This window comes from Rattus rattus, chromosome 18 (genome assembly GCF_011064425.1).
Source record: "Rattus rattus isolate New Zealand chromosome 18, Rrattus_CSIRO_v1, whole genome shotgun sequence".
NCBI classification, from domain to species: Eukaryota; Metazoa; Chordata; class Mammalia; order Rodentia; family Muridae; genus Rattus; species Rattus rattus.
Window position 1 is genome coordinate 2,724,594 of NC_046171.1, and position 12,581 is coordinate 2,737,174.

General features: G+C 49.2%; 1 protein-coding gene across 1 annotated transcript; it reads left to right on the plus strand.

The window, feature by feature from the left end:
• Window positions 1–9,083: 9,083 nt before the first annotated feature.
• On the plus strand, window positions 9,084–11,997 carry Tff2 (trefoil factor 2). The gene is made up of 4 exons (XM_032888777.1): window positions 9,084–9,307; window positions 9,911–10,060; window positions 10,896–11,042; window positions 11,818–11,997. The coding sequence occupies exons 1-4, from the start codon at window positions 9,229–9,231 to the stop codon at window positions 11,829–11,831; spliced, it is 390 nt and encodes a 129-aa protein (XP_032744668.1). The 5' UTR covers window positions 9,084–9,228; the 3' UTR covers window positions 11,832–11,997.
• The last annotated feature ends 584 nt before the right edge of the window (window positions 11,998–12,581 follow it).

The following is a 12,581-nucleotide window of genomic DNA, read 5'->3' on the forward strand; positions in this document are numbered from 1 at the left end:
TAATGGTCTGGTGTTCACTTCCAGGCCCTTTGGCTCCAGAAGAGAGCTTGGCTCTTCCCTTGGCTCCAGAAGAGAGCTGTTAACCTCTTCTTCCCCTGGTGCTCACCATACTATGGGGATTGTGCCTTTGCTTGGTCTATGAGTCCTTCTGGTGCAGAACAATGAATCCAGAGAACCCCAACCCCCATAAAATCCTGGACTTCTCTTCAGTGTTGAGCCAAGGGCCAAGGGCCAGAGCAGGAACTAGTGCTCAAGTCAAGTTGTGGCTTTGGACCATGTGTGCAGGGTCAATTTTAACATCAGAGAATGATAATGCTAACTTAAGAAAACATCCTTGACTCTGTGGAGGTGGAAAGGGGCCACGTGTTGAACTATTTATTTCTTTGGATCCTGGTGGGAAACAAGCTAAGGAGGAAGGAATCAATCGGGCAAGTGCCAGCCATGGAGTTTCCTGGAAGGTTTTGACAGCCATCAGTCAGATTGTGGACAGGGAAGGAATGGGATGTGGTTTGTTTTAACCCCTTTTCTCAGAGCTTAATGCCAAGCAGGACTTTTCTACGCAGCAGATTCAGTTAGGCAAAGCTATTACATTCTACTCATGTGCTGGGAGGGGTATGAAGCTCATCTGAGTTTGTAGGGAGCTTGCAAGGACACACTTGAACCCTGGTGGGGGTGGTATGAGTCCATTCAGTCTGAGAAGGGCCAAGATTTTATGCTACTTGCAAGCCCACAAGTCAGCGAGCTAGTGTCTGTGTTATCTGAGTCTTGTAAGCACCTAAGCTAGAGAAAAGGGTTTGATCCTTATTGTGAAGCAAACAGCATAAATAGCACAATACTTGGAATGTTCCCTTGGTCCTAAAACCACCACCTTATGATGACAGGACAGGCTCAGAGGTACACATTCCTTAGCCCTTTCCCATCTTCCATGTATAATGCGTTGTGTTATAGGAAGGAACCCTGCCCATAAGGTTCCTTTGCTCTGGGAGAGACATCTTATCTACCTCCCAAGATTATCTACTCCACAAACATCCTTCAAGATAGTCCAAAGATAGGACTGTACAGCTCTCTGGAGAGGGAGGAACCCCTTGCTAGAGTTACAGGGATTGTCAAACACCTTTCACCTAAAAGGCTACTGCAGAACAATAAGGGACAGGTGACTGATCTTCTGAGGAGACATGCCTTACCTGTGAGCAGGAGGAAGTGGAACTTGTGTTTGAGTCATCCAAAACTCCCAAATCCAACCGGGATTCATGAACTCCTTTAATACCGAGCATTGGTTTTAGGACTCACGCCATGGGAGGACAGCTCTTCATAGACAAGGCCTGAAACCATAAGCCAAGTAAACTCTGCCTTCTTTAAACTGCGTTCACCAGGTGTTTTGTCGCAGCAACATAGCAAGTCACAAACGCACTGGTCTGAACCCATAGGGATACGGGTCCTGAATAGCAAGGTGATCAAGTGAGAGGACCATAAAGACAAGAGAGAAACAACAAAAGCAATAGCTGGGGCCAGGAGACCTTGCCTAAACTAATGATGTATGCCAAGCAAGTTAATTAATACATATAGGATCATATATGCTATTGATGGGGAGGGGGGCCCAGGTCAGCCGAGAGCCAAGTCAGATAATGTAGGCAAAGACAACTCAGGATACCCCAGACATAGTTGTCTCAGGACTGATAATCACAACCCAGGCGGAAGAGCTGGGTCCCCAGAAGCTGCAAGCTTAACTCTTATGAGATGTTGGCTCCAGCTATAGACCAGCCTTGCTAAATCCACTCCTACACACAGACACAGGACACGGACACAGAGCTGAAATTCCCTTTGTCCTTGCATTAGGGCCTCTGAGAAAGCCCTGGGTCAGTCTGGCTACCCACCATATACAAGCCAGGTAAGAAAACCGTAGAGACTCGATCAAGCTGTATGTTGAAAGCTAACAGAGAGAGCCAAGCAGATAACTGAGCCAACCCAGTCTGAGAGGTGGGAGAAGAGCTCTGAGGAGCAATAGGGAGAAACTTCAGCCTGGATCCCCCAGTGACGTTCTTTGGAGGACAGATTTTCAAACAGCAACTTCTTCTGTACACCTAAAAACAATTTTGAGGGATGTTTTCACAGGGTGTAGTGCTCTGACTTGGCCCAGCCCTTTAAATCTCTGGTTCCATCGCTTCAGGTTTCCATTGCTTGAGAAAAATGTCAGCCATTTACCTTATGGTTTCTCAGCTACCTGAGGAATTTTCTTAATGTTTTCCCCATGGTGATAGTCTTCGTTTCTTTCTTTGTTTCTTTTCTTTTCTTTGTTTCTTCCTTTCTTTGTTTCTTCCTTTCTTTGTTTCTTTTCTTTCTTTGTTTGTTTCTTTCTTTCTTTGTTTCTTTCTTTGTTTCTTTCTTTCTTCCTTTCTTTCTTTCTTTCTTTCTTTCTTCCAATTTATCTTCCTTACAGTGTTTTGAGTTTCTGGGATTTTTGTCTTTATACCGCCAATCAAGTTTATTAAAAAGCTGACCAAAATCTCTCTAAGTATTCATAAATGGGACTTTTTCTCTTCCTTCCTCCCAGTTCTCTGGTTATGTGACACCATCTGATATTATCTCAGAAGCCACAGAAACCCTTCAACTTTCTCCAGCCCTTTACTCTTGGTGGCTTAAACGGTTAACATCACACTGGCTTTGAATAAACCAGTCACCTCTGCTGTATCTAGTAAAACTACACGGCAAATATTCCATTTTGGATGCATCGTTCTTGTATTTCTAGATTCTCTCATGTTTCTCACCCCTTTTCTTGCTGGGGATCTTTTTTGTTCTTGCCATTCCCTTGTCTGTTTTTCCCTTTCTGAATTTGTTTCTACCCAGCAGCTTTTCTAATGGTTGTTAGATGTGATTTCTTTGATATTTGTGTTACATGTCATGGTTTGAATCTGAAATGCCCCACCCCCTGACCCCTGCCCAGGCTCAAATGTTTGAACATTTAATCAACATCTGGTTTTGGGAGTTGCAGAACATATAAGGAATGAAGCCAACATGATGTAGAGGTAAGCTGCTAGGAGAGGGTGTGAGGCCATACCACCTTTTATTCTGGTCTGGATGCCATAGGAAGAGCTCTGTCACACACTCAGGTCCAGGGAGCCACCCTGCCATGCGTGCCTGCCTTCTTTGTTATCGTGGGCTGTGAACTCTTTCTCAAACTGTGAGCCAAAAAGAACATTTACTCTCAGAGTTCCTTCTGTCAATATTTTACCAATGCAGGAGGAAAAATTAACTAATACAAAAGACTTAGTATGGAGAGGTGTTTTATGACCAAACCTGACCCTGTGGGTCCCAGCCTTGTTCACTTGTCTGAGAACAATGTAGAGGGGTTTGTAGATGAGGTCAGACAAATCCTAGAAGGCCACAGGCAGACATTAATGGGATGTCCTGGCTAGAGTCTAGAATCCCAGCATATAGATAGAAACGACAGTAGCAGACATGCTCTTAAGAGTTGAGATGAGAAGAAACCTTAAGCTAGAGGCCATTCGTGTTCAAATTCTGCCAAAGAATTTGGACTCATTCTGCCCGTGTCCCAAACAATCTCGTGAACCCGAATACAAAAGTGTGAACTAATTTCCTTTGATGGAGGAAATTTCAAGACAGGGTAACATTCAGGCTGTGCTACGGTTGTTACTTGATGCTTTTACCCAAACATTACCCAAACGTATGGTGAAGATCTGGAGTGAAAGGCAAAGCAAAAAGATAAGAACAACATGAAGTTTGGTAAGGAAGGGAATGCGATAATTATTTAAATTTGTATCTGAAGCAAGGCTGGGGGGTAGGAGGGAGGAGCATCTAATTATCTAGGAGTTTAGTGCTGCTCCAAGAAAACCTCTCCCACTGGGCAATGGAACAATAGAAAAGCTGACCCAAGGACAGGCAAAATCCCACCCTTCAAGTGCTACAGGGTGTAAAATTGCAAACTCACTTGAAAGATTCTCCTTAGAAAGAAGAGTCATTGTAAAGAGAGGGGTCAACAGAAGAGACTTACCAGGGCCTGCTGGTCAAACAGCCATGCAGGAAACAGTCCGAAGGGTCAGCTGTGCAGGCACTGAGGGGTCAGGGGTGGGGTTGCGATAGCAGTGGTCCAAGGGACATGATCTAACGGCAGATCAATCACTGCTTTTATAAAGTGCAGCATGTAATAGTCACAGGACTGTGGAAGCTCCCTCGCTCCACGTGTCCAGAGGAAAGCCAGCGAGACTGGGCAAGAGTCCTTGAAGTGAGGGCCCCAGGGGGCTCATGAGTGAACTGGTAAAAGAGAATCTCCTACGTTGCCATGGAGATGTTAGTGATGTGAAATGTCTGCCAAGGGGCGCTGCAGACAGTGAGTGGAGTGGGCCAAGGGAAAGCCTTTGTGTGCTTTCTTTCCTTCCTTCTTTCTTTCTCTCTTTAAGATTTATTTATTTATTATATATGAGTACACTGTAGCTGTTCAGACACACCAGAAGAGGGCATCAGATCTCATTACAGATGGTTGTGAGCCACCATGTGGTTGCTGGGATTTGAACTCAGGACCTTTGGAAGAGCAGTCAGTGCTCTTAACCACTGAGCCATCTCTCCAGCCCCCTCTTTCTTTCTTTTTTATTGGATATTTCTTCATTTACATTTCAAATGTTATTCCCTTTCCCAGCCTCCTGTCCATAAGCTCCCTATCCTCTCCCCCTCCCCTTCTTCTATAAGGGTGTTCCCATCCCTATCCACCCCCACTTCCTGCTGCCCCCCCACGTTCCCTTATACTTGGGGTCCAACCATGGCAGGACCAAGAGCTTCTCCTTTCATTGGTGCCCCAACAAGGACATTCTCTGCTGCATATGCAGTTGGAGCCCTGGGTCAGTCCATGTATAGTCTTTGGGTAGTGGCTTAGTCCCTGGAAGCTCTGGTTGGTTGACCTTGTTGTTCTTATGGGGTAGCAAGCCCCTTCAGCTCTTTCAACCCTTTCTCTAATTCCTCCAACGGGGACCCCGTTCTCAGTTCCTATGTGTGCTTTAAGTGGTGGGTGTTTATGAATGGGGCTGCCCAAGCCTGTTAGGATCTCAGTGATGACCCCCAGTGCCCTTTGTGCCAGGAGTAGAGTTGCGGGATTGCGGATTTAATGTTAGGGCTTTTTTTTCTTTTTCTTTTTTTCTTTTTCTTTTTCTCTTTTTTTGGACCAATTTTTCTTCACTAGATCATTTCCCCCACTTTAGAACGGAAGTGTTGAGTCTGTAGCATTACGGAATGTTTTGTTTTAGTTTTTCGAACCGCAGATTGACCTCGAGTTTCAGTAGGTGCTTTGGACTCTTTTAGACAGTGTTGGGACCCCTAGGACTATGGGGACATTTGCAGTTAGACTGAATGCATTTTCCATTGTGTAGTGGCCATGGGCTTCTGCGAGGCCACAGGTGGAACACTGTGTCTTAAGTCTGGAATGTCCTTCACAGGCTCGTTTGATCGCTTGGTCCCAAGCTCATATCATTGTTTTGGGGGACACAGAACCTTTGGGACAAGTGACCTAGCTGGCAGAGGTAGGCTGCTAGGGGGCAGGCCTTGAAAATTAAGCCCATTTCTGGTTCTGTCCTAAGCCCATTTCCAGTTCTGTCCTGAGCTCTCAGAACACCATGTGAGGAGTTCCGCCATGATGGAGCCACACCCCCAAGCCCGCCTTGCTGTGATGGAGTGAAATAGTTCTGAAGCTCTGAGGCAAGAGAAACTTCCCACTAAAAATTATTAATTCATAAAAAGAAATGCATCAAGGAGCCGCACAAGAAAATAAACCTTCTCTCTCTCTTAAGTTGCTTTTATCGGGCATTTTGTCATAGCCATGAGAAAAATAACCAACACACACGTTACACAGTCTCCGTGTTACATGTGCCTGCGTTTTGTTAGCTTCTTTAGAAAAGCATGGAGCTTTGCTCAGTCAGGCCGAGCTTTGGTTGAACTCGGTCCCCTCACCTCTAAGATCCCAGGGCGTGATGTCATGTAGAGGTGGAATACTATGGGGGCTGACTAAGGTAAAATGTAAGAGACGCGAGGAATCCAGAGGGACAGCCCTGTAAGGTCACCGGAAAAGGATGCCTTCTTCCTGCGGAGGAGGGGCCGTAGGAAGAGCCCGCCCCTGCTGACACCTTGATCATAAGCTCTCAACCCCCGGGGAGCCAGAAAAGACACGCCTGCTATCAAAGCTGGGGTCTGTGGTCCTTTGTCTTGGCAACCATAGCAAGGTAACTCAGCTAATTTACTTGCAGAATTGACTTGATTCTTTCAAGACCCGCTTTGAAGTTCTGCTAGATTGGGCCTGGGGCACCTCCACTCTGGGATCAGTCAACCTGTTCCTATGGTGTGCCTCCGTGGCTGTAACCCATCCTTGGGTTCCTCATAGCCTTCTTCCTCAGGCAGGGTACATGATTTCCAGCCTCTTAAGAAACACTACAAAACTAGGAGCGCCCGGTTGGCTGCCTCACCTCAGGGTTCATATAGTCAGCTGAGCTTGGTCGTATAAGCCTTATGTTGCTAACACGCATGCTCAGACCCCTGGCAACCATCAATATGCGATTTGTCTCGCCTTCCGGTCAAGGCAGTTAAGGATTTGACAAAGGACTCAAGGGACTTACATTTATGGTCTGTGCCTTCATTTTCTTCCTTCTCCCACCCAGCTCCCCGGGTTCTGAGCCTGAAAGCTCCTAGTTCTCACATGTCTCTACAGCTTAACTGGAGAACTGTGCCAACAAACAAACAACCCAACAGGGGCAGCATGGTGGGAAGGGGTGCCTTGTTTCTCTCCTTTGGATTCCTGCCATTTGCCAGGGCTTTAGAGATCCTATAGGAGAGGGTGGCCTGGACCTCTTTCTATGTGTTCAGAAAAAGACGCCTGACTAGTACCTGAGGAACTCCAGTTTGCCTGACTAGATAAAGATCATCTCTCCCAAGATGTGCAGGGGGAACTGAGGGGTTGGGGATGGAGAATAGACATGAGAAAAATTACATCACGAAGGCACGCCTGGTCTGAGCGCATGCGCAGAAGCAGCAGCGTGAGGCTTGCCCATGCAAACCCTGGAGCTGTTGTGAACCCTGAGGTAGGATGCAGCCACGTGCTCCCGGTGTTGTAGTGGGGGTGCTGTGAGCCCCGTGGAAGTCGGGCTGGAGGACGAGAGGCATAGACACGGGAGAGCTGAGCTGCTCTGGAGTAGAGGGTTAGGATTTAGGGAGCAGCGGCTGTGGTAGCCCCAGAGAAAGTGCTAGAAATGAGAGCTACTGAACAGAAAAGACACCCGTGTTTTGGCCGTGGAGAGTTCAGGTTCTAAGCGAGAGGTGAAAGGGAAGTTCCTAGAATCCAGGAGAAGATACAGAAAATACAGAGTCGGGCAGCCCTGAGTCTGGATGTGACGCGCCGGGAGTGCAGAAGCCATTTACAATGGTACCAAGTTTTGGGCCAATGACCTTGGGAGTGGTTCCCTGACACCGGGTCAGTGGACCCCAGTGAGGCAAGCGCAATAGATGTGGCACAGCACAGAGCCTGCATTCCACAGCACCCACAGCTTTCGCATAAAGTGGAAACTGTAGCTTCGAGGTTCTCCTGAGCCTCGGTGATGGTTCCACAGATACGGTGGTCTTTGTTGCGCGGTACCCTTGGTTTCAAATGGAACAGGGCAGGGGGCGGTACTCATAATACAGATAGCCTGTTCATCAGGGTACAGACTTGTACAGGGGGAAGGGGTAATGCTCAACCGGAGCAGCAGAATAGGAGAAATGTCTCTTCGGGGTACCAGTTAGGTTAGGATGCCGGCCAGAGAGGAAGGAGGAATGAGAATGTTCGAGATAATGGGCTATTGGCAAACCTATCATTTTGATGGCTGTCCTAGTTTGCTGCTCCTTGCTATGATGGCCAAAAGGCACTTGGACAGAAAAGGGATTATTTATCCAACACATCCCTAGAAGTCAGGCATTGAGGGAGGTCAGACAGGACCACCAAGCAGGAACCTGGAGGCAGGAACCTGGAGGCAGGAACTGAAGCAGAGACCATGGAGAAAGGCTGCCTACTGGCTTTTCTCCTATGGCTTGCTCAGCCTGCTTTCTTACACAACCCAGGACCCTCTCTAGCCTAATGAGCCTGGCTTGGTATCAAGTTGATATCAAAACAGCAGCAGCAACAACAATAACAATAACAGCAGCAGCAGCAACAACAACAACAAAATACCTAATAACCACAGTGGTAAAGAACTGCTGGGATGTGCTACAGAGAAATGGACTCCTGCTGGGTTTGCAAGGATCCAGGTGAGGCATTGAGGATTTAGGTCTGCTCTCTAGAGCCTGGGCTGGGGCCAAGGCTTCTAAATTCAATATCTGAGTCGTGGACTCTGTAGCCTGTCCCCCACCGCTGGGTAGATCCCTTCAGCCCCAAAGAACACATAGTCCCTCTCCTTCTCTACTCTCACATTTCTCTTTTGAGTTGTCCTGATCCCCTGGCTTCTGTTCTCTGTGTCCAATTTTCAGAGTCCTCCTTCAAGGCATCTCATGGTGGGCATCTCAGTGCTAGGCACTGTCTGAGGGGATGAGAAATATCCCTGTGGGAGAAAGGGGTCCAGCATCAAGGAAGATGAAAGCCGTCTGTTCTGACAGCTCCCTTAGGTCCTGTCACCTGGCCTTTGTGTTCAACAGTCCTTGAGGCTGGCAGGGACTCAGGTGAGGCAGGGTGTGCCCTCCATCAGGGATGGAGGTGCCTCCTACAGTCCTGTGAGATTCTCCCCCTCCCCCACGAAGCTCCTGGATAGAATGGCCTTGTGATTTTCGTCGCCCTATAGCCTCACTCCAAATATTTAGAAACAAAACCAAAAAGCCAGAAGTCTTTACAGTAGCCATAAACCTTATCCAGAATATTACCACATGGCTAATCCCTTCCTGGGTGTGACCCTGTGGGCCGAGATCCAGCTGCACACGTGGCCCATTCCCCCAGTCAGTACCCTGGCCTGACCCTGCTTCCGGTTTAGGGAGCCCAGCCTGACCCAGCCCATGACTGGAGGCATTTTTCCCCATCCCTCCACCCCCCACCCCCCCCTCCTCTTGGCCTCCGCTTGAGCCATGTCAGCATTTCTGCACAAAGGATCCAGGAGGCTTGGGGCCACTGGTAGGGGACAGTTATCAGGGCCACTGAGCAAACAAACAGGAGCCAATAAAAGGCCAGCTGGTGGGAACTGGGCAATCTGCAGAACACCCAGGTCCAGTGGAGCAGACATGGGCCCTCGAGGTGCCCCTCTCTTGGTAGTGGTCCTTGTCTTGGGGCTGCATGCCCTGGCGGAAGGCGAGAAACCTTGTAAGTAAAAGTCCTTGGGAGACCCTGCAGCAGGTGAAAGGTGGGCTCTGTGTGAGTCCCCGTGAGTGATGGGCACTAGGTGGGGTTCTTCTCTATGTTCCCACAAAGGACAAAGGCAGGGTGACAACTTGCAAGGAGCTAGACAGCACCCTGCAGTCTGGGTGCTGCTGTGTGAAGCTCACCCAGAATCTCTTATTCAGAAGGGCTATGTCTACAAGTGTCCCCCTGGCTAGGAGGACAGGAGGGCCTGCTGCCTTGGGCCTATCTTGTGCCCTTGACCTCTGCATAAGTCCCCAGGGTCACCCTCTTTGCAGAAGGTTTGTCTTCCTTCCTTCCTTCCTTCTTTCCTTCCTTCCTTCCTTCCTTCCTTCCTTCCTTCCTTCCTTCCTTCCTTCCTTCTTTCCTTATTTAACAAATGAAATGGTTTCAGTAAAAGTCCCCGGTTTCCCCAGGAGGAAGCCATATTGCTCTAACATGGGCAAAATAAGACCTCATGGCACCCCTTGGGCAGTGGGATTTTGGAAGGGCTCTAAGCCCCCTGGGCGGGTTGGGACAAACTTCTGGCACCCTGGGCAGGGTTAACCACGATGGATCTATCCACAGCTCCCTGTCAGTGCTCCAGGATGACGCCCTCCAACAGAAAGAACTGTGGCTTCCCGGGCATCACCAGTGACCAGTGCTTTGATCTTGGATGCTGCTTTGACTCTAGTGTCGCTGGGGTCCCCTGGTGTTTCCACCCACTTCCAAACCAAGGTAAACTTTGGAGACCCGGGTCCCTCTGCCAGCTGTCGGCTTAGGACCTATCCCTGGGCAAGGTTTACAGCAGGTACTTGGAAGCCTGTCTGTCTGTCTGACTAGAGCTAGCCCAGGTTAACAAAAAGGAAGCCTTAAATGCCTCTTCTACCCCCCACCCCGACCCCCATCATCCCATATCCTGGATCTACATTTGCCTGAGCTTAAAAACGTAACCTCCAAAGCAGCTTGAGGGAAGTGGAGGCATCAGATACGATGGTATGGCCGCCCCTGCAAACAGACTTCAGACATTCGGAAGGGTGTTGAGGCTACCGGCAGCTTCTATTGGAACGGGTTTTAAGGCAGGGTAAACTGCGAATACAGTATGCCGATGAAGGCCAGCTGTGTGAGAGTGCACTGCAGGCACGAGCTTTGCCATTGGGGCACACTCATATAGGGAATACCTCCATCGTGCTCAGAGTGCTCTGAAGGAAAACCAGGTAGGCTGGTGGCTATGTCCAATGTCCCTTTCGGTATCAATGTCTTCTGGGCTTGGTACAGTGGGCTGCCCATATTCCACAGAGCTCAATACTGAGTCCAGAGAGGGCGACGTGGTTTTCCCCAAGTCCCAGTTCTGCAAATATTCTCGCCTGTGATCACCTCCCTCTATTAGTGCCCTCCTGTGGGGAGGACAGCCAGTCCCCTAGGCATTACTCTCCTGAGAGACGCCACCCGAAGGAGCTCCTTGGGACACACGGAGCCTGCAAATTCAATGTCCCTAAGAAGGCAGAACTGGTGGCCCTCGGTGAGTGTCCAGCCTGACGGAGTCTTGTATGTTGCTCTTCCCCTCAACCAGCGTCGGAACAATGTGTCATGGAAGTGTCAGCCCGCAAGAATTGTGGGTACCCGGGCATCAGCCCTGAGGAATGTGCCAGTCGACAGTGCTGCTTTTCCAACCTGGTCTTCCAAGTGCCCTGGTGTTTCTTCCCACAGTCTGTGGATGGTAATTGTTGCCAGTGGGCCTGCCTAGGGCCTGGCTGGAACCATTCCCACCCACTCCCATCTGCTGAGGGCCCCTCCATTGTGTGTGTGTGTGTGTGTGTGTGTGTGTGTATGTGATGTACTCTATGTATCTGTGTGTGCCTCTGTGTGTGTATGTATCTGTATGTATACCTCTGTGTGTGCTGTATGTGTGTGTATGTATGTGTGTATCTGTATGTGTACTTCTGTGTATGTGTGTGTGTACTGTGTGTGTACTTGTGTGTGTGGTGTGTGTGTGTGTGTGTGTGTGTGTGTGTGTGTGTATCTACATATGGAGGCCAGAGTTTGACATCAGGTGCTTCCCTTAGTCCTTCTTCACCGTTTTTTTGAGACAGGGTCTCTCATTGAATGCAGGGTTCACCGATTGGCTAGGCTGGCAGGCCAGTGAGCTCCGCTCCAATCTGCCCCCAACACTAGTGTTAAAGACATGCCCACAACACCTGTCTTTTTATGTGGGTTCCAGGATCCAAGCTCAGGGCCCCTCAGGCTCGTATGACAGGCGCTTTACTGCTTGAGCCATTCCCCTCCCCCCAGCGGTTTGTTATATGGCCACCCACACTGGTCAGCAGGCTCCTTTCAGGGGGGTTTCTAACGGTTTGGGGAGAACAGACCCCATCACTCCCGTTCCACTTTGCCCTGGCTCAGAACCTGTCTGTGATGAGCCGACCACACTTCTGAGCGCAGGCACTCACGGCTCCTGGGCGTGCTTACCAACCACCCTGCTTTTGCACCTCCAGATTGTCACTACTGAAGGGCACTGCTGCCGAGCCACCGGTCACCGGGAGCTGCAAGCCGGAAGAAGAAAGCCTCCACCAGACTGCGTCGATCTCTGGGGTTTCTTAAACTCTCTTGAGCCTCAGCAGTGGCTGGACACAGTGTCTTTCCAAGTAAAGAAAACCTTTGAAAAACCTGGCAAACTTCATTTTGGTTTCATTGAGGCAGACGCATGATGGCGGTGTGCATGTAGATGAATGTGTGCATATGCGCCGGAGTGTGTGTGTGTATGCTCGAGCTTAGGTGTGAATTCGAGGAGCGTACACAAGTGTGAATATGTACAAGTATGTCAACGCATGCATGTGCATATGTATCTGGGCAAGTGCGGGAATATGTGCGTGTGTGTGTGTGTGTGAACACATCATCAGTGTGTGCATGCATGTGTGTGCATGCATGTGTGTGCATGCATGTGTGTACATGCATGTGTGTGCATGCATGTGTGTGCATGCATGTGTGTGCATGCATGCGTGCCCAGGTGTGTGAATACCTGCGGGTGTGTGAACACATCAGTGTGCATGGGCATATACGAGCAACAGTGCACATAACACCCGTTCACCCCTCTGAGAGCCCCAAGCCACTGGTTACTTCTAGGCCACTCCAGGGACAACAGCCTTCTGCTTATGGGAATGTCAGAACCCACCATCTCTATGAGACCACACACGGAGTTGTCTTTAACGAGCTCAATGGACTCTGACCTCAGACCCTATGGGGCTAACACGTGGCTGCC